Genomic DNA, 22,965 nt, shown 5'->3' with positions numbered 1-22,965 from the left:
AGGATAAGTACTACTTCTAACCACTGATCCCAGCTCATGGGTAGATTTTCTACCAGTTCACATTTTACAGAGAAAATAAGCTCACACATGAGAATCTTGCATTTCTATAAAAATAAGCTTTTTTCTTCTGTGAGTGCCCCTGAAATCGTTGAACATTGTTAGACCTCTGAAAAGAGTCTGAAAGCCGTAAATCAGCATCATGAGTGCTGTTACTGTGTTACATGATGCATTATGTTGCGAAGGCTGCGGTGGAAAGTTGAGCTAAGTAAGTTTAGCTAGTACTGTATCTCCTATTTGCATGTGAAGCTACATTATACTTCTACATCACTATACTGAGGGAAATATTACTTTTTACTCCACTGCATTTATCCAACAGCTCTAGTTTCTTGTCACACTGGGGATTAAGATTTTACATCAAAGTCAAATAAAACATAATATCCATAATAATATGACATTATGAAATGTGATTTTTCTGCATATTCAGCTTATAATAAATATGTACTTTAAGTGAAAGCTGCTTTAATCAAATCAAATGACAATGTGAGAGAGGAAGTATCGCCTGAATCTGCAGCTTCCCTTTGCTTTAAGTTTCAGCTCATTTGCTGCTTGTTTTCAAAGAAAAGAATCGAACTGCAGAAGTGTAACATTAAACATTCAACACAGAATCGTACAGTATTCTGATATTTCCTAGAAATACCAGAACATATTCGTTAGAAAGAAATGGCCAGTTTGTAGGTGATTTCATATTCAGCTGTAGAATTTTCAGGGAAGCTTTAGTTCAGTTTTCTTTCCTTAAAACCGTAGTTCAAGGTCTCAGCCAGTCACACAACTCAAGCTGCAAACATGCAGAGAAACAGTTCCAAGTAAACACATCTGCATGTGTTTTCATTACACTGCTGGATACAGTTATTTGTTTGGATTTATTTATTATATGTTGTGGGAAGATATTACACTGAAGGAGAGGTTTTTATTTCGGTTTTTTTCATTTATGTGTGATGGAAAACAGTGTATGATAGGAATGCTAATGAGCAATGTTGAATGAGGAATGTTCATTCAGTGAGAAGCAACAGTAGAGTAAACTATGAAGGCACTAGTGGCCTCATGAATATAAAAAATCCTTTTTACTCACAAGAACTGTTTGGTGTTTTACTTTATTCTCTACTGTCCATTTTAGAACATCTTACCTGGTGTTCCTGTCATATGGACTATAATTACAGACATCCATTTAGACGTCATAGTTGTATTTTACGAGCCTTGGGAGCGACGATAATAACTTTCCCCCAAGGTGAAGGTAGATTTAGAGCCAGCAGGTGGATGCGGAGGTGGAGACGGTGGTGTTTGAAGCCTTAAAGGTGGAGCTACGGAGCTTTTTCAAGTGGTACCCCCGTTTTTGTTTGATTTGACAACACAAATTCATGCTATTCTGCTTATCGCCGTGGTGATAATGTGCAAAAGAAACTTAGCAGTGGGCTCGCAAAGTCAGTGAAGAAGACGTCTAGCTCACAAACATGGATGTAAACATTGCAAAGCTTTAAAGGCCCTAATAAATATATATATTTTTGCATGTTTATGAGGAAGGACATGCATTCAATACGTTTGTCAGGCCTCCAGGATACACACAAGGGCACCTTCAAGTATGACACCATAATGAAAACAGTCTATGTTATATACTTTACGAATAATAACGTTATAACAATGATACACTTAATTAAGTTAGTTTAATAAAAGAGACATAAAGTGTTTGCACTTGGTTTTGCTTTGCTGAAATTATTTAAAACGATAAAAATAATAGTTTAGGCTAGGCCTGTTACGATGATAACATTATCGACTTATCGTACCATATATGGACATGACTTCGATCAGTTTAATGTTTTGGACTTATTGTAGCATATGTACCAGTCTCTGAATCAATAATATAATAAGTTCATTGAAAGGGTGTACTTGCATTATTATGCTATAATATTATCATTATATCAGAATAAAAGGGTCTTAAAATGACAATAATATTGTTTATGGCCGTCACTTCTGGGACAATATATCATCCACCAAAAGTAGTTATTGTGACAGGCCTAATTAAGACTTAATTGAAAGACTGGCAGTTGTTGCGCTAACCATTTGGAATATGTTTGAACAGCGTTTGAAGCATTTCAACACGTCCAGTCTCCTTGTAGTGGGGGCTTTTGGGGGTTGAGGTTGTGAAAATGTTCCTTTCTGCAGTGGTTGAACTCATCGTTGGTGAGTCCAGCGTTCCCACTGACGCACTGAGAAACGTTTGTACCTTACTTTGCTGTTTGCATAACATTTTCCTGACATCTGAATTACATATTTATGAATAAAATGACTGGTGTCTTAGCTAGAGAGAATGGGACACATTTTAAAGGGAGTAGAGTCATATTCAGCTTTGATCTTCAGTGAGCTCTGTTTCATAATAACTGAAGGACCTTCATGGCACCCTTTTAGGTGCAAGAATGTCGAGACTTCCATTAAGAGCTGCTCTCACTCTGTGTGAGAGGGGTAAATGCAATCTCAGAATACGGCATCCACAATAAACTGAGCTATTATTATTCTTATTATTATTATTATTATGTCGGTGCTTCTCAGTGATGATTACTGCCGAGATGACATACCTACATATACAGACATTACTTGGAAGCAAATATGAAGACTGAAGTAATGAATATCTACTTGTTTTATGGATTGTTTTAGCTTTAAGATTGCTTGATCTCATTGCATTCCTCCGTCTCCTACGTTGTACCCGTATAACCGCCCTGACTCTGATGCTAGAGAGACAGAAATGTGTCTTTATTCATTATTCTATTTTGCTGATTGAATTATTTCAGGCTCCAGATTTACGAAGCCCCTTGAAGTCAGAGAAGATAACATTTTTTATCTTGTGGGGATAAGATGTTATCTTGTGGGCACAATTTATCACCTTGTCCACACAAGTTATGTTTCTAAGAGTTATTTATTTTACAAGTTTGAGACATTTAATTTTTCTATAAATATTTTCCACCAAGAGTTGTCAGGACACAAATTACACATGAGAAGGTTTTATGGGGAGGCGATGTAACTTGACACATTGACTTGCATTAATTTCCCTTCATCAACATCATCAGCAGATTTACTCATTAACTTACACAGCATCTTTCTAAAGTTTGCAAACATTAGCCACCGTTAGCTGCTGGTCATTCAGGAACATGTAAGTCTGTGGCAGCAACACCAACAATGTATTCAATTGAGCACTTATGAATTAAACAATTCATTAGTTTGTTCTTTTTTTTGTTTGTGATTTGTGGTTTGAATTGAAGACTGAAGTAGCTATAAAAAAAAGAGATAAAAACATGCATGCATCCCAACAAAACATATGAATATCAGCATGTTGTAGCAGAGTCATAGAGCCCAAAGACCAAAAAAACAAAACAGAAAAAGGACAATAAAGAAAAACTGCCTTCAAAAACCCCAAATAAATTAAGCAAACAAGACCAAAGATATATAGAAATAAATTAAATAGAAATAATAATAAAAAGAGACGGGACATCATTCAGGTCGAGGCTGAGCAGAGAAAAGGGAATGAGGGAGAAGCTGCAAGGTCTCAAAATGTCTGAGGAAGGTTCTGCAAAACCTTTTCAAAATTGTTGGAGTCACGTAGTTTATGTCGGACTTTCTTTAGCTGCAAAAATCAGCTTTGCAGCATCTATCCAAACATTAGCCACCATCAGCTGCTGGTCCTACCAGAGTACGACTACGGCAGCAAAACTCAGAGTGTAATTAATTAAGCACTTATGAATTAAACATTTCATTTGTGAGAAGAAGACTGTGTTTGTTGGTGATTAATAAGCTACATATCTCACTTTAATATCAGCACACATGCTATGTACAATTTAGTACTTAAATACTGTCTCCTGTGAAGATGTTGCAATTTATGTCTTAGCTTATAGGATTCATTTTCACTTTTATGGTCATTTTCTTTGCATTTTATGAACATTCATCCAAAGTTGTAGATTATAAACTGATGCGTCTTCCAACTTGCATCAGGCTGTTTTCTGTTAAAATACAGAGCCCATGATTCCTGCTGATGAAAAAAAACGTTATCTTCTCTTTTATCTCCACGCTAAGGTGTCTGTGTGCATTTGTGTGCTAGCAAAGTATATTCATTAATGGTAAATTAGTGTTTTTCAACCCACAAGATAAAAACTATAGCACAAAACATATGGATCGTGTTTGTGTAAAAAATAAACTGCTATATTTTCTTCACACAGGATAAAAAAAATCACCTTTTGGGACTTTATTCTCTGCATTCAGAGATAATTAGTATGGTGAAGCCTGATATATATATATATATACAGTTCATACATATATGATTGTGAGGCAGTATTGCTGACATCAATGAGTCACATGGTTCGTCATTGGTGACAAAGGATATGAGAGCTGCTGATCGTCTTTTTGGAGCCTCAAAGCTTGAAACACATTTAATATGTAGACCTTCACTTTTCCGTAAAAGCACACCGGGTCTCTATTGAATCTAGTTGTGTTTCTTTGTCCACTCTTTCTCTCCCCGCTGCAAACAGCTGGGTCATGGATCTGCGGCTGACATTTGCAATTAGCCAGTTGGGTTCGGCCGTTAAATCATTCCGGCCATTTCACTGCTAATGTGGTCTGAGTCCCAAGTACATTCATTCATTATTGATGAGAGAATAAATGTCTCTCTGGTACACTAGATGCAGCAATTACCCAACTGAATCATCCCCCCCATGATGGGATGCTTTTTGTTGGGTGGGTGGTCATCCATGTGGACTTTGGCTCCGGGTGTTTAAAACTCACGGAGCAGCAAAAGAGATTTATTTTTTTTTTTTTTGGGGGGGGGGGGCGTTCTTTTCCTTACAGTAAAATAAATAAAAAAGAAAGACAGAAAAAGAAATGCTGCCTTTTTTTTTTCTCCCAGCACAAGCAATCACCACGCTGTTAGGCAGCAGCAGCCGCCTGTTGCCATGGCAACTACCTGTTACGTTTTTTCTTACTGACAAGGAAGGGGGGGGGGAAGAGCGCCACACTCTCACCACAGAAAAAAATAAATAAATCGATTGGACATTCCTGCAGAAGAAATAAGGGGGAGCCGAGCCATGTGGTTGCCGGGTAGAACAGTGCGGCGGTACCGGCACGTGACTGACGGTTCACGACGTCATGGTGACCTAACTGACCTTCACTTGTCCTTTTAAGAGCAAAGGAAGCTTAGTGCATTTAGCGTACAGCAAATCAAAATGTCACCCAGTCATGATGAAGCTTTGGTTCATATCGGGCGGTCGTTTCTTTCTTTAAAGTCTTTAAAGTGATTTTTCTCGAGGAGACTGTTCAAAGGTCGGCTCTTGAGTGGTGAAGCCGTTCAGAAAGGGATTGTCTGTCTATCATGAAAAGGGATGGCGTTGATCACAAATCCCATTATGCCCTCGGGCTGAATATACCAACAATCCAACCAGACAATCCCGTCTCCCATTTCTCTCCTGAAAAGACCTTTTTTTAAATGGCGCCTTTCTTGTGCAGATAGCAGCAAAGTCTGAATGAGTTATTAACACACACACACACACACACACACACACACGCACACACACGCACGCACGCACGCACGCACGCACGCACGCACGCACACACACACACACACACACACACAGAGAGACACACGCATGCACACACTGCTTGTATGTCCTCTTATTTTTACTAGAGGTAAGTCGCTTTGGATAAAAGCGTCTGCTAAATGACTGTAATGTAATGTAATGTAATGTGTAAGTCTTCACTACCCCCACGATACAATTATGATCCACCAAGTGTTCTCATGAATCTAACCACCTTATTCATTTAAAAAAGTGCTTTTAAAAGTTTATATCTGACAAAGCCTAACAAGAACTTTTTGGGATTAAAGCACAAATCTTGAAATATGTTTAACTTCTTGTTTCAGGCAATAAGTGTCTGGTGCAGAAAAATAGCTGAAATTCAAAATGTCAAGACGTTTCATTAAACCTGCAGTGTTTTCCTCAAATCCCTGTTATGCCATCACCTGTGAAACCGGTGTGCACGGCTTCTGAAGCACGAATGAAAGTCTCTTTGATGCCTCCTCTGCATGTAAAATACTTGAGATTTATTTGAGGTGTTTTCAACTTTTAGTGACTTTTAGGACCGGCGATTGTTTTCATTTCGGCCGTATGAATCACACTCTTCTCTGTCGCATTAAACCTTTTTCAAAACCCTCTGCATGGTGTTGATATTTTTCCATTATGAGGCTGAAAATGAAATCGTTGATTCTCTGAGGTTCTCCAGGTTCTCAGCTTGTAGCCTGCAGGTCATGCTTACATCCGTCTCCATCAGGGATCAGTAAACACTGAGTAATGATTTGTTGGAAGGGTTGCAGCCAGTTCGGTCCGCTGAACTCACAGAGCATCTCACATTGTTATGAGATGTCAGCAGTTTCCCTTTTGGAAAGGGCAACAATACCAAGGGCAGTGTTCTGTTAATATTTCCCACTTTATTAAATTATTTAGGTTTTATTGGCTGTTTAAAAGCCAATAAAAGAAAAGTCCGACATCTTGTCGGAGTCGGCTTATTCCCTTTCTTGAAAGCATCGATACCACTCTCTATCTGTTTATCAAGCTTCAGCCAGGAGACAGCTTAGCTTAGCTTAGCTTAGCTTAGCTTAGCTTAGCACAAAGACTGATAGCAGGGGGAAACAGCTATCTTGGCTCTGTCCAAAGTACACCAACCAACACCTGTAAATCTTTGATTAAACAAAGAAGATTTAAAGTGTAATGAGCTTCGAGGTGCTAATGGGGAAATCGTTTTAGTTTTTGGACTTTATGCAAAGCTAAGCTAACCGCTGTAGCTTCATATTTAGCGCACAAATAGGAAAGTGCTCTCATCTAACTCTCTCAGAAAGCAATACTCTTCTAAATGTCCAACAATGTCTTTAAGGGTGTTATGGCACAATATTTTTTGAGCTTTTGCACCGATCAAACTTGCAGGTTAAGATTCACCAAAGATGAATTATACATTTGTGCATATTTGCAAGAAGCAACCAACTGTGTGCGCTACGTCTAAGCGAGACGCATTTCAAAACAAACCTGGAAGCGTGAACTGAGCTGAACCCTGCGCCCTTACAGCACGTACAACACAGAAAACCAAAAAGAACCCCATTTGTGTTGCTTCCTCTTCCTCAAACAAGTTCCAGCTCATCAGGCTCATGTAAACATAAAAAAACCTAGGTTGAGAAGTCGCTTCATAAAAGCGGCAGCGCCTTTAAAGCTGGATGATATCAGAGAGTAGCCTTTTTGTCCCACAGTCTCAAGCTGTGAGAGTTGTATTTATTGCTTTGTTCTGGGCCATGTGATTATTTATTTGTTGCTTTTTTGTCCGTCCCTCTGCTCCTCCTTCATCCAAATCTTTTTCTCCGATGATCTATTCCCATACAGACAGCTGTTGTGTGCACATACCTGCGCGGCTCAATATTCTCTGCATTATTTATGATGACTTGCATGAGCAGCAGTATTTCTGTAAAGATGTCTCGGGAGAGTGTTCGAGCTTTAGAGTGGTGTTGTCCCGGTGACCCAGTCTCCGTCTTCATCCGCCCGACAGCAGCAGAGATGAAGGGAAACCCCCAGAATAGAAAACGCAGGTCATATCTGTTTATCTGAGTGTTTCCCACCGCAGAGCTCCTCCAATTGCCTCGGAGGTCACATGAAGATGTGGTTGAAGTGACTCAGAAATATGAGCTTATAAAACACGCCTGTAACGCCCCGGAGTCTCATGTCGCTTGTCATTTTTTTTAATCAGACATTTGTGTCAGCATCCCCGCCTCTTCCTCTCCCCCCCCTCCCCTCCGAGTCTCCAAGGGGGCCAGACTGGCTTCTTTCTCACCTCTGCTGTTTATTACACAAACAGCACCTAGGATCAAATATTCATACTTTTTTTTTTCTTCTTTTTATCCGGAGAAGCCAAGTGTTGGTGAGAGATAACACGTAGAGGGAGTGGGAGGTGGGGAAATAGAGAGAGAGAGAGAGCTGCAGAGTTGTTTATATGTCTTGATCTGACGGGATGAATAATTCAGCAAAGGGCTCCATGAATTATATTAAAAGAATAGTGAGGGCAGTGGGGGGACCAAAAAAAACTGAAAATGTTGCAGGGAGATGAAGATGGGGTGACGGACAAGATGGGAGGCCTAAAATTACGGAAACCACTGTGAATTATTCAAACTTGTTTTCCCCTCAAACACACACACACACTGTGCTAAATCTCCAGCAGAGGTAGCCTTGAATAGCAATATGGTTTTGGTGATTAGAGGAGATTTCTCTGGGACAGGAGATGGAGAGTGACTGACAGCATCCTTTTCTTTTTTTTTTTTTTTTTTACCCGAGGATGGAGGAATCCCTGCTTTTCTGTTTGCCCTCTGAAGTCTTCTTTCAGAATTTTTTACTTTACTTTTTTCTTTTGGGCTTTGCCTTCCCCAGACATTTGCAGCACTGAGCGTTTTGCAGCAGGGCAACACTGATGTGTTGTTTACTTTGCAGTTTCTCAAACTTTTTATATAAAAAAAAACTGCATGACTCTTGATTTCTGACTTGGATTGGTCCAAAGTTATCTTCATAAACTCATTGAGTCATGTTTTTCATTACTTTAACGCTAATAATTTGCAGGTCAAATGACATTAAAAGTCAATATTAACTTGGCGAAATGTGGGGGAATGTTACATTTTTAAGTCTTAGTTACATATAACCTTTTCAAAAGCATATAAATTGCTATATTTCAGTGTGAAGTAGCTCCAAACTACACTTTAAATATAGTCATTTAAAATGCTGTTGAAACAGCTGTGAGATGTCAATATAACCTTTGTCTTTAAATCCAGATTTAGCAAATCATTAAATCATTCCTTACCGCAGTTCTCAACCTTTTTGGGTCGTGACCCCACAGAATAATCAGGCTGGTGTTCACAATCCACGAAATTTGGTTAAGTTTGAACAGCTAGCACATGTGCGTTGTCCAATGTGCTTCAGGCACTGTGGGTTTTTTGAATCCTTTATCAGGAACTCATGTGCACTTAGACTCTCAGAAAAAAATATCTATTCTATTATTCTCAAAGCCATCTGGCATCCCCCCGGAAATTATCTCATGACCCGAGATTGAGTTCAATTGGCTTACAAAGGAATCTTTCTCCTCTTTAAAATATAGAAATACTTCCACATTGGAGACCAAAAGCATCCCTTTTATTCCAAAGAATGTCATTATGAGACACACCCTAACACCAGCTGTTGCATCAATACCGTTCAGCAGTTAAACAGTCAGAAATAAAAAGCTGTTGTAATCATCATCATCGGAGGCTCCGAATAAAAATCTGACCTCCCCGGAAAGGCTGTGGGAGGAGGAGGGAGTGGGACTGTGACTGGGGAATACTGGAATTATTGGGCTGGACTCTGTGGGAAGAGGATATGACCCGATGAATCTGGAGCTGGAGGTGGAAAACTCCAGACTCCAGATTCTGCCGCTGCACCCGTCTCCACCCGTCTCCACCCGCGTGGCTCTTTTGTCTTCTGCGCTTGGAATCACACACAGACAAATTGACTGAGCTCCTCCGTGTTGTAATTACTGTTTGTGGAGAAACGGAGTGGTCCCCCCGCGCCGTGTCATTAGGATTAGCACTCGGCAGGGGTGTTGCTTTCCATTCTCCCGTAGCAAAAAAAAAACCTCAATATCCCATCTGTCAGCGGCCATTCTCTGCAGCTAAACAAAGCCTGGCTGCAGAAACACCACCCAAATGGATTAATCCTCTCCAGCCAACATTATCTGCTGCACCTTGTTTGCACGGAGGGAAAAAACCCCACAAAGCACACCTGTGATTACAAGGAAAATACCAACGGTTTATGCTCAAGGTCATGCTTTTGATTTACAGCTTTGTAGTACCAACGTGGATCTCGCCCTAATCAGCTCAATGAGAGTTCAAGCTATAAACTAAAGCCAGAGTGACAACAAACTACAAAATTAATCTGCGGGGACAATTTATTCTAAAGATGATGAGCGATTCTACAATAATTATGCACTTTGAGTCTTGTAATTTTAATGGTGAAAAGAAACCTTTGTGCAGAAGAGCTGCTACACATAACTGGAGATAAAATAAATCAGCATCTCATTCATTAAAACGTTCAGTCTGAGTTCATATTTGTGAAATCAGCTGAGATGTTTTCCCCGCAACACGAAGATGTGCAGTACGATGTGCCATTAACCTGCGACTTTGTAATCTCCTTGTTTAATCACTGAAATGTTTGCACTCTGGCTGCTGCATGTGAAATGAGCATGTGCTTTCATCCAGCTTAACAACTCTGTTTTGATTATTAAGCTGAAAGTGCTGATTTGTGTGTTTTAGACTATGTTTTTCTTTCCAGTTTGCATTCCCCTGTTACTCCACAGAGTCGGTTATTAATTTGTCATCAGCAAAAAAAAGTGAGAAGCTGAAAGAAATGTGCTGCAGATGAAAAACTTTTGGCACTTTTCATTAATAGATTGTTCTGTAAATGTTTCCGCCCCCATCTGCAGGTGTGCTGAGTCTGCCAGAGAGTTTGAACCTGCACCGGGACCAGCAGCGCTCGGGGCGGGGGGGCGAGGGTCAGGCCTACACACAGGCCGAGCTCCGCACGCTGGAGCAGTCGCTGCTCGCCACCCGGGTGGGCAGCATCGCAGAGCTGAGTGAGTACACTTTTACCAGCAGTTTGTAACAATATACAAATATGAGTTTTAGAGAATTACAGAAACCAAATGTTTTCAGGTTTCCTCATTCTAGCATTGAAAAGATATTTGTGATCAAACATGCTGAACTCGAGGTTTACTTAGTAGATTTTTCAGGAGCTTTTCAACATCTTTTCTTGAGTCTAATCCACACATACACGGTTATGTTTGTAAAGTGGGTTTTTCCGCCACACACACACACACACACACACACACACACACACACACACACACACACACACACACACACACACACACACACACACACACACACACACACAAGCACACACTCACTCTGGCGATATTGTGACGAGGTCTGAGTGTTGGATAATAGAGTGCTGCAGGAATAAATCCTAAAAAATGGAAATGATCAGCATTTTTATACTTACTGGTATAGTAAGTTCTGGAAGTCAATGTTTTTTTTTAACGTATTTCTTTGTTAGATGCCTGAAATAAGCTATTTGAATAAAGTTTAAGTTACTTTTACATTTTGTTCTACTAGATAACTCAGCTTGAATTTTGCAATAAATCCAAAATTAATAGTAAAAATCCCATTGGCTTTATATTGAGAGAACTAGAACAGAATTTCCCCCATGGGGATCAATAAAGGAATATAATAAAGAATGATGCTAACTTCCGGGTTAGCCTGCAGAAAAATACAACCCCTTTTATATATGAGCAACTTGAGATTGGCTTTTAGACACTAATGTTTTATGAACAGCTCTGTTCAGTGTGCCGCTAATTATTAATGCAGCAGTAATTGTTATGCACATTAAATCTGATCATGTCAAGGACTTATTTCCATAAGTGTTTGCTGAATAGCCCCATCAGTGTGAAGGAATGCTCCATCCCCATTCCTGAGGGCCAACCCACCACCCTTTTTCTACTGCCTCACCCTTCTCCTCCTCCGTCTCTCACCCTGCCTCACCCTCCGTCACGCTGCAGCCAGGGAACCGTCCTATTACAGCTGTTCCAGCACCTGTTTATGAGTCACACCCGGAGACCTTTTAAATCCAAGGTCACCTCCTCGCAGGCTTTTAACCTCAACTTGAAAGGAAGGGCTCCACCTTTAACTCCCCGCTTACCTCCACCCACCACCCCCCGCCCTCTCGTCCTCACCCCTCTCCACAGTCACACATTACATCACCCTGTCCCCTCCAGACATCTGCGCTACTGAGTTCGTGTCCGTGCACATTTGTCCCGGATGAATGTTTTCTTTCTTCCCCATGGCGCATTACAAAGCAGCACTTCTCTACGCATCATCGATTAAAGTAACAATTTTCAGTCTTTTCTTGACACCAGTTGATGTGACACAGTAGCGACTGAGCCTGTAGGCAGTTTGTGATGTGTTTGGGTGCATTTATGTTTATGGTGTTTTGGTAATAAATACAACAGAAACTGGTTAGTTAGCATGAGATGTGATAGTCACCAAGGATGGATAGAAGAACCAAGCACCACATACAGAAACTTTACACTCTGGAAGGTTCAGTGGATTTCCTTTTTAAACCTCCAATAACTGATGTTTTGGCCACTTGTGTGAACACAACACAGACATATATCGCCTTTTAAGTGCAACGTGTTAGCAAAGAGTTGCCTATATTACCATCTAGCTAGTACATTAACATTCATTTAGAGTTGTATTTATGTCAATCTGATGATTGTTGGTCCAATATTCACACTGTTTTTAGCTCTGGTTTGGTCTCCACCAACTTCTGAGGAAAATATTTGGCAAGCTTAGTAATAAATTGAATTAAAGAGGTCAAAATCAAACACCAAAGTAGTGTTAAAGTTTTGTATTACCTTGTCATTTGCAAGTGCCTTCATCATTTCAACGCCTAAACGACCAAAGTCAATTTTTACTTGCCCCTTTACAAATTGTTTTTATTTATTAACAGTTATTAAATAACAACAAGACCAACGTTTATTGTCATTTAATCTTTATTATAGTATAGTATATGATTCAGGACTTTCACCCAACTAAACTCAAGGATAATTGAAATGCTTGCTTGCGCTTCAGCTCATAAACTTTGTCTTTACCTGCCGCCATTTTTTTTTGTCTGTACTGCGAGTGTGCAACTCTCAACAGAGATGAGAAGGAACCGAGATGGCTAACTCCTTAACTACTACCATCATCAGTTCCAGAAAAAACAATATGGAAACCACTCACACTCATTAACATCCAAGTCATGGACATTCTGTTCACGTGCTCGATACCAGAAGGCAGAAAAAGCGGCACAGGCTGCTGTTTAATGCACCGTGTGTTTGACTCCCACCGCCGCGCTGCCTCAGCTGGACTTTCTCACCTCCAGGGTCGGCCGGTCGAAGCTGCCAGAGGTCGACATGTGGCTCGTAATACCATTGACGCCAGCTGCTCGCAGTCATTCGGTGGACTTCATTGCATTCAGTGGCATGATTTGCTCCTCATGAGGCGTTATGTGGACAGATTTATCTACAGAGAACGAGCCACTGAATGACATGAGTGTGAATCTGCTTCATCGAGTGCATGCTGATTGCTTTAAGGGTGCTACTTTTAACATGTTCTACCATCTGCTTTTACAAGAAACTTAAAGGAGCAGATCTGCTGGAACTCTCGCATCTTATTTAAGCAGAAACAGAAGCAACAAGATCAGTTTATCTATCATCTACAGCGCAGCCTGTGTGAAATCAGCTTCTCTGATTTCTGCATGCATTTAGAATATGGATCTGGTGTTAGTCTATATTTTACACCAATCACACATATGCAGCTCTTCTGCTTCAAATACTAATTTAAGCAACACATGTGCATTAATCTGCCACTTCTATAGTCCTCAAAAGTACTATTTGTTCCTGTTTTAGATACATTATATAAACTCTTTTTAAAAAGTAAAACTCTATATTTATGACCTGTTTTTAAGGGCTATAGCTTTACTATGAACCAGTAGGCCTGAAAGTATTGAGAGATGGACATGCTGTTGGTCTTTTCATGACGTTTGTTGACATTAGCAAAAATATAGCATAACCCCAGCCTCATGCTTTAAGAGAAAATTGCACTAAACAGGAGAAGATAAGTGACTGTGTGAATATTTTAAGGAATTAAAGTTGTTTATGTTTAACTTTTATTTATTCAGAGGATATTGACTCTCACAGCAACTACCTGATAAAAGTTAAAGTGGAATAGCAGAAATAAAAATACAAGATCAATTTATTAATAGAACATAATAACAAGTTACCGGCTGAACTAAAGCACAGTTAGTTAGAGGACAGATACAGAAGGTTAAAAGTAAACATCAACAAGCCCCTGCAGCTGTGAAGGATGAATCAGAGCAGCAAAGATGGATGATACGTCAACGCCCCAACATGATGAATCATTTCTAGTGATTATCACAGCTCAGACAGATGTAGTGTTGAAGTCTGTTTTATGTAGAAATGTGTCCTCCTCTTGACACATGTATTGATGACAAAAACATGGTGTACTGAAAGACAATCTAATGAGCATGTTGCTGCAAAAAGCACAGGAGGAGAGCCACACTGAATCCTTTACAAAATAAAAGCATTGTAGAAGAAAGGGTGTGGAGTAGTTAAAAAAATTTTCAGTGATCTGCTAATGCACTGTGGAGATTTCACTCTTTTGAGAAGACGTTTATGAAATGTGCATTAGGCTACAATTACCCTGGGACTTTAGGGGGGGCATTAGCCATTTCAGAGACGTTTACATTCTGCACCAGCTTTCTTGTTGGGGTTTTTCTTTTCAACTTAACCAGGCGCTCGATTTCTACCTCGGTCAACATTTTTTCAGTAAAAAAGTATAAAAGTCTGATGTTTTTATCAATTGGACTCCAAAAATGTTTTGACGATATGCTGCTTCCTTTGTCAACAAATCAATTTCACCATCAATATATATAACTTTTCTTAATAGCACACATTGAAAGTCTTGAAAGCATGTGAACGCTCTAATTATCTAGTAGATAACTTATTATTATTATTATTATCATGATTTCCAAATTAACGTCTATTAAATAATGCAGATATTATGTAAACTGATTAATGCACTAACTCTGTTTACAATCACATTAAGTCTATATTGATATAAACTTGATACTTGTATATAGATAAATATTGTATTTCCATGTGTACTGATAACAGGTAAAGAGGAAAATGTGCAGAGGAGGTCCTAGTTTTTCTTAAATGTACAAGGCTGCGTTAAACCTCCACCAATGATCGGCCAAACCCGGGGGGAAAGAAATTCTGCAAGCACTCAGTGCTGCTCGCAAAGCTTAATGCTATAAGTGCATCGTAATAAATGTTAATTTAATTAAATGTGCGTATCAACATTTATATCTCTTCTCTCGTCTTGATATTAGAGCTGGGCAGTAAGAGGAAGTTACTTAGAGCGATTTCAGTCTGTAAATCAAACTGAAACTGTAAAAGTGTATTTAGAAATGATTCAGTCAGAGCTGTGTTTAGTAACTCTAATGCACAACGGACATTTCCTACTGCTGCTGCTCCGCATTAAGAGCATTCAGGTTTGTGAGAACAACTTGGAAGACGGATGCGGCGTGATGCACTTAAATGTTCCTGCAAGCAGCTCTTTAGTGCTTCTAGCGAGACCGGAGCAGCTTTGTGTTTTAGATCGATGCAGCAGAATTCATGCAGAATAAAATGACAGCAGGTTTTCAGAAATCTGGTTACTGCCGAAACACAAGAACGTGCAGCTTTCTTCAGTGTATGTGAGTCATCTCAGCAGTAGCCCTGTGTATTTACAGTAATTACACTAATGTTCATAATAAGAAATAATGTGCCAGTGATGTTAATGTAAAATAAATGCTACAAGCATGCCCTCTGATATCACAGCAGAGACGTGGAACCGATGGATTACAGGGAGAAGGTGTGTCACGGTCTAAATAAAAAGCTGCTCGGGATCAACACGTTCAAACGGCTTAAATTAAAATCAATTTTGAGGCTATTAGCACAATATCTGAAAAATAAACAAGATCACTTGAGAGATGAGCGGCCGCACAGACCCGGTTGTCAGGGCAATTTCACACCCAAGTTGTTTGGTAATTAATGGCTGTTAAAAGAGGCTGTTAAAGAGCAACATTCATCACTGTACACATCATTTCATTCTCTAGAGGTGGAGGAATACGTCTTTTTATTTTTCTGAGGTCACCATTATCTCACTGCTCACGTCTTTGTCCGAGCGAGGAGAGGGTGTTTACTCATCTGTCATGACACTTGTTTTCCGTCATGCGCCGCATTGTGTGTGTGTGTGTGTGTGTGTGTGTGTGTGTGTGTGTGTGTGTGTGTGTGTGTGTGTGTGTGTGTGTGTGTGTGTGTGTGTGTGTGTGTGTGTGTGTGTGTGTGTGTGTGTGTGGCGTATAGGATCTATAGGCGCTGAGCTGACATATTGTGACCAGGTGTGACGGAGGAAGGCCGTTCGTCTGTCAGCACAGCGGCCGCCCTGCAGGTCAGAGAGCAGCCGCGAGGCAAATAAACGGCGAAATGTAATACAGTGCAGGCCTCCAACATTCCTGAAGCTGGGTGTGCCTCCACCGCAGAGCAAATATGTATGGACTTTGTCAAGGTTATAAACCTGAAGATGTTTATGAAACCAAACCACGATTTTCTATTCTGTTATGGTTGGCTTTTATTACTCATTGTTAGTGGGGGAGTCCTGGCCTTGATTCAAATAGCCTTCAAACAAATGATGCAGCGTGTAGTCCAGTTTTTTTGAGTCTTATCTCATTAATTTCAGCCTCTTTTATGATTACTCTTAAAACATATCCTCTTATAACGCTTAGTGTGATATATCAAAACAGTTTTTCTTTTGTTTTCCTACGAATGTCCAGCTCTACGAGCAAGCACCTGAAATGTTTAGGCATCAAATCTACTTGTTTAGGTCATGAAAAAATTCACAGTGGTGTTACTTAAGTATGGAAGTTGCGTCACAAATACGTCAGCATTGACTTCGGATTTCACAAGGCACATGAACAGCAGTCTCCTGGGTGAAAGTCATGTGGTTTTAGAACCACTTGACTAACTGACCTCCTCCCTACGTGGACTTTATCACACCTGTCAGGGCTCATGATTACGTGAGTTAAATACGTATTAAAGTGTATTACAACAGCATGACTGTTTAATCCCCTACAGCTGTTTCACAACTGGATTAACATACTGCCTTAGCCAATCCAATATTGTGCAACATTAGCTTTTATTGTAAAGAAATGACAGGAAACCCAACGGGTTTGTCATGACAACGATCAATTATTTAAACTGCGTCTACAAAACAAGACAATTGTTTCAACTTCTGTACTTTCTGACAGCGACTAGCAATGGAATCCAGCTGTTGGATGAAGAGCTGCAGGCTGCACATCTGGATTATGAAACCATATCCATAGAACAACTTTATTAAAACTATTTGTTTTGCTTCACTGAGAACAGATACAGTTGATCTTCACCGGTGTTTTTGACAAAGTGGAAGCTCGAGGACTGTTTGCTGTAGTATTATAAAAAGGCACTCGCTGTTACCACAGCAACCACAGTTAAGCAAACCATCAGTTTGGCTAATTTGCAGCTTTTTATTTGACCAACTAAATTCATAATAGTCACTTTCTAGTTTTAGGATGACATGCTGATGTTTATCACAGGCTGTGAGCTTTAAAACATCCAGGAAATCTCTCGCTCTGTATTTTCCCCCAGCTGACAATAGCCGGCTTGAAAAAAAAATGAGTCATCATGTATTCCACTGTGCCTGAGCGAGGAAAAGTGCTTATTCTTCAGGGCTGAGTGGATTTTCACAAAGAGAGGAATCCCTCTCCCACTGCAGAGCTGCAGGAGTTGTGCACCGGTTTTTGAAAAGGGTACAGAGAGTTGCACAGAGACGGGGTGCTATTTCTCTCCTTCCTGGTAGCGATTGCTTTCTGGAAACCTGTCGAAGTCTGATTTCGGTTTGTGACCACATGCTTTAAATTTCTCCCCATAAACAAGTATTATTCATATGATAGATTATGATTACAAAGCATAAGCTACCTATTCTTTTTTAGCACCTTACATTTCAACAGAATCACCACTTTCCTACCGTCGCTGCTCCATTAACCCACACTCACTTAAGTGGATGTGAGATAATGGGTTAGCCTCACTGGGAGGTGTTACATTTCATCTTCAGACCGTCCATGCTATTCTCATTTTTCATCATATTAGAGTTTAAATACTTCTCCTGCTTCGCCATGCATCATCTCTCCTAATCTCACATCTGACCCACTTCTCAGCGTGGATGATAGAGACGAAGGGGAAGAAAAAGGGTGAAAAATGAGTCCGTCAGACTTATTTTCTAAGTTAAAAAGCTCATTAGGCTGCTTTCTGCAATCAGGGTGCAGTTCAAGGTTGCGTTTCTCTTTTTTACATTCTACACATTTGACCACTGCAGCTCCTGATGATAATGTCACCCTCATGTCCTTTGCAGTATCTCTCTCTAATGGACGTGTCGAGGCAGAACAGTATCTCAATGTGCTGCTGGAAAAGGTCCCCACTGTCATTTATTCCTCTTCATTTCATTTTCTCTCGGTCCCCTCGGAGGTCTGCAGCTCCATTCACTTCCTGGTGTCTGTTCATCATAGGAGACACAGTGGTTTAAGGAATAAAAAATAAAAATAAAAGAATTGTTGGCTGGCTCACTCAGTCTCTGGAACCGGGTGCAGCCATTTCCCTTATCTGCCTCCCAGCACCTTTAGGAGGACGGCTATGTGCTGACATAAACAGCCCTCCTCACAATCCTCCAGACACACAAACACACCTCTTTATCTCGCACAAAAGAGACACGCTAGTAAAAAATCTTGTCGGCTGTTGCTGCATGCTGCAGTAATTACGTGAGGCTGGATTCATTATTGTGTAATGGTTTAATGTCCCTCGATACCTGCCACAGGAATCCCACTCACTCACCGCAGCTCAGTGCTGCAAAGATTAGAACAGCGATTAAAGAGCGGTTTGAGCGAAAACTCCAGTAGCTTTCAGTAGCTTTCAAAAAAAAGATTTAAGACCACATTTTCTGGGCTAAAGCACTCAGACACTATTCTCAGTTTGCATTCTTATGTCTGCAGTAGCATGGTGTAGGTCATGTCAAGGTCAAAAGACATCTACTGTAGGTTAAAGCAGGCAGAATGTGGAACATTTGTATTCTTTATTCTCTATTTGGACTCCCGTTAGCTTTCAAGAAGGGGTTGCTAGTCTTCCAGGGGTCCACACTAAAATAATAGCATGCATATATTTATATATATGATATTTGTACTGTTATGTCAGGATTGACGTTGTAATTTTGAATGACAATAAAGGAAATCTATTTTAATCTATAACAAATGAAATGGCTCTATATATGAAACAAAAAATAGTTTTCAGACTTTTAATGGTATGCATAACTGTAGTTACGGGCTATAAGCATTACGGGTTGTCCTCTTGTCCTCCATAATCCATTGACAAAATTTCTGAAACCTGACGTACAACTCCAAAAAACGCAAAGGTAGAACAAGGACGGACGATGGATAAAGATCTCGGCGGTTTACCTGCCAACTGAGAATGCATCACATGGCGACTGGAGCCAAAGACTCACTTAAATAATGACCCATCACGCCCAAACAACTAGGTACTCCATTTAAAAGCCCCAAAACAGAACAGATTATACAACAACAAACACAGGACTGACATCTTCTTGTCGTGTTCTTGAAAAGTTTTCCACAAGGACACAAACATTGAGTGAGAAGTAATTGAGTTAATGGCGATTAAGCTCTGATTACTTTGTTTCCTGTTCATACATAAGGTCAACGACCTCTGTGAACGTCTCCGGTGTTTGTTATTTGATCGTGCCGTTGCTAAGTGTTGGAATCTAATTAAAGTCTATCGAATGTATTTGATTTCCAATGAAGCTGACGAGTGCCCACGTCTGCAGCGGGATGAGTGAGTGTTCGAGCGTGCGACACCTCTCCAGAGAGGTACGACACCCACCGGCAGATGTTCTTCATTAATAATTATTACCCATCAGCCCCACATGTGAGAGCTGATGATACTCGAGCCTGCCTCTCTCTCTCTGGAGCTCCTCCACTATTAGTGACTTCAGTGAGTTCAGTGGCAAGATGAGTTTAATTTCCACTTTTTACTTTTTCAAGTCCTGCTGCAATAAGACGACGGACTTTACGCCATCGTCTCCATAGCAGTGCTGCTGTGAGATAATGCAGAGCCACTAATTGAGTGTTTTGGAGAGAGCCCAGAAGGCTAATGGAAGTTTTTGGGGTAATAAGGCGGAGAATTGAACAGGCTGCTTTTAGTCTTCACCTCACTGTTTCCTAAAAAAAACAAAAGAGAAAGGAAAAGAGAAGACAGGGCAGCTGTTTGGAGGCAGATATAGGCAGCTGTTATCAGCAGTTCTTTGATGAAAAGGGACTTAAAAAATGGCCTAATATCTGTTGGTATTTTGACTAAACTTCTGTTATTAAGAAGGGCATCTTTCTCTGGTTTCATACACAGCCAGTTTATCATTGACTCATCTTTTATATAATGTAATAAGACACTTTTGTGATAATATTTGTTTATTACTTATGTTCTGGAGCATTATTACAGGGTTGTTAATAAAGACTGGTGGAAGTTTTTGAGTTATTGGGTAGCTTAGCTCACTTTTCGCTCACATATAGAGGCTTGGCTTTGCTTTTCTTAATGTATGGTGCCAACATTTTTCTTATTTAGTTGACAATGCGACCAAAGACAAGAGTTGGGGAACAAATTAGCTTTAGTTTGATAGATTTGCAAAGGGTTAGAATCATAAATGTGTCTTTGATGTCTAAAGATAGCTTCGCTTCTCCGGTCTGAGCTTCATCAGCAAACTACTACAATTTTACCCATAAATATGCATACTGTAGTTTACAGTGGACTTAATGTTTGCACAAGATGGTCAAAGAGATCCAGTGGTGCTTTAAATCTTTTTTTTAGCCAAGAAGCATGGCAGTACGGAGGTTAATGTCCGTCTGCTCCAGACTGATACTTCTCCACAACTTTCGGATGGATTGCTGTGATATTTGGTTCAGATCTCCGTTATTCCCTGATAATGTATCCTACTGACTTTGATCATCCTCTGACTTTTCCTCTAGCACCACCAACAACTATTGGATGGATTTCCATGAAATGTGGTTCACACATTTATGTTTGCCTCAGGATGTATAGTAATAACTTTTCAGATGATTCAGATTCTCTGACATTTCCACTAGTTCTATCATCTGGTTAAAATTAATTTCAAGTTAAAAAAATATAATTTTCCATCAGCCTCCCTTGTGCGTTGTGTTTCGTTCCAATTACCAAATGTTAGTCTGCTAAGGTGATGAACATACAATGAACAATATATAATCAAACAGGCTATAAATCATAATTTACCCCATAGCACCACTGTGTTTAAGTACAGCCTTGCAGAGTCACTAGCGTGGCTGTAAACTCTTGTTTTATGTGTATATTCAACCTTAAAGTTGTATTTTTTTGCGATCAGTTCTTATTTAAATTGTCTGCGCACTTCTCTCTACAGTGTAAAAGCTGTTGCTGCTGTGCAGATCACAAGTTCATAGATATATATCTTCACAAAATGAACTTTTAATTTGATTTGTTGCTGCGATTTACTAGAGAGCAGGACCAGTAATTTCCGGTGGTACTGTAATTTTGACGCATTTCTAAAAGAAAAGGGGGTATAAAAATAAGCCCTCAGCTGAAATATGAGTGTGAATACTATTTAAGGACATCAAGACTGTGCATAGAAAGGCTATCTATTGAACACTGCAGCAGTGTGCAGTAGGGTTTTTTTGCAGATCTTCTTCAGAAGAGCCATTAAAGTCCCTAAAACAGCCATTAGACAGAATAAAGTGGCATCCATTTAGAAAGTCCCCTCCTGTGAGTCGGAGGAGGAGAGATGATGACAATAGAGAGAGAGAGAGAGAGAGAGAGAGAGAGAGAGAGAGACGGTTTGTGTAATCTCCCGTTCCATCTCCACAGACTGGAAATATCTGGAAAAAACTAAGACTAGATGATGAAGCGAAATGACGCCTCTTTAGACTGAGAGAAGTCATTATCAAGAAAAGTCTCTATTATTGCCACAGTTTCAAGATTGTTGTTAATGAGCTGACTCTTTTTTTGGGACTTTTACAAATGAGCCATCACAGCTTTTGTTTCCTGTGTTCGTTTCAGTCATCAGTCCAGGAGTGGACAGCTGCAGCAGACAGGGCACTTCTATCGGACGGCGTAACGGCCAAAAAAAGAAGGAACAGTGATGGTTTCTGAAGCACCAGTTCTGTCAGATTTGATAAATAAACATTGCAGAGACGGGCACTTGACTTTCCTAAACAGGGATTTCTGAACATTTGCATCATCTTGCATCATGGGACCTTCATTCCACATATTTATTCAAAAGATCTTTTAAGGAGAACGGGGAGGGGTGAAAAAACAACTCTTCACATTTGACCCTGGCTGACCCTGATACTCAAATCAAAACAGAGATCTGAAATTATGTAATTAAAAAACTAAACATTTCAATGAATTATCTGTACCCCACTGTTCTGTTGAAGGATCCCGGGGTAGAACAGATGGTGTCGTGCTGCTGCTGCCTTCAAGTGTTCCCTCTTAAGCTTCTGCCCCCGGAGGTGCACTATTCTGTGATGTAGTGGCTGGTTAGAAACTGCACATTAACTAAGTTTTTATAAGTCTATCAATAAAGTTATGGTACCTGCATGACACCTAAAACTTTTAAGACTCTATGCTAACTTTTTGTTATTATCACTCCACACTTACCTTTTGGCACATTCTCTAAAGTATGCTACCTCTTGCATATCAGCACACATATTTAGGAATATGTGACAAATAAATCCTTGAATCGTGAAGTAGTTATCACCTTATATAGTGGTACTGTTGAAAAGGCTGGCAAAAAGTTGCATATTTACAAATCCAGCAGACATGGAGCAACTTCAGCTTTTATTTCAGGTCACTTTTCTGGCCACCGGATGCATTTAAGTCCATTATTCACTCTTCTTTTTGCTCTGTTTTGATCTCCACCACCTCCCAAGATAAATATCATGGTGTTTAGCTGTAACTGCTCAGCGTGGTCCCACTTCCACAGTCTCAAATAACAACACTTGGGCAGTGGCCAAGACCTATGCACAAGGCACTATTAGAAGTTTAGAGCAACAGACGTAGTTGTAAGAGCGAGAGAAGTCCACT

General features: G+C 40.0%; 1 protein-coding gene across 2 annotated transcripts in view; it reads left to right on the top strand.

Moving 5' to 3' along the window:
* The window catches only part of LOC129112486 (ankyrin repeat and BTB/POZ domain-containing protein 3-A), a 147,729-nt gene that overhangs the window by 93,259 nt on the left and 31,505 nt on the right, over nucleotides 1-22,965 (top strand). For both annotated transcript variants that reach the window (XM_054624603.1, XM_054624602.1), the window contains exon 2: nucleotides 10,567-10,716. In XM_054624603.1, the coding sequence (XP_054480578.1) occupies nucleotides 10,567-10,716 (150 nt within the window). The remainder of the gene's footprint in view (nucleotides 1-10,566; nucleotides 10,717-22,965) is intronic.

Source organism: Anoplopoma fimbria, chromosome 23, assembly GCF_027596085.1.
Source record: "Anoplopoma fimbria isolate UVic2021 breed Golden Eagle Sablefish chromosome 23, Afim_UVic_2022, whole genome shotgun sequence".
In the NCBI taxonomy this organism is placed as follows: Eukaryota; Metazoa; Chordata; class Actinopteri; order Perciformes; family Anoplopomatidae; genus Anoplopoma; species Anoplopoma fimbria.
Note: the sequence above shows the minus strand (reverse complement) of the source record. Positions and strands in the feature narration are given on the sequence as shown.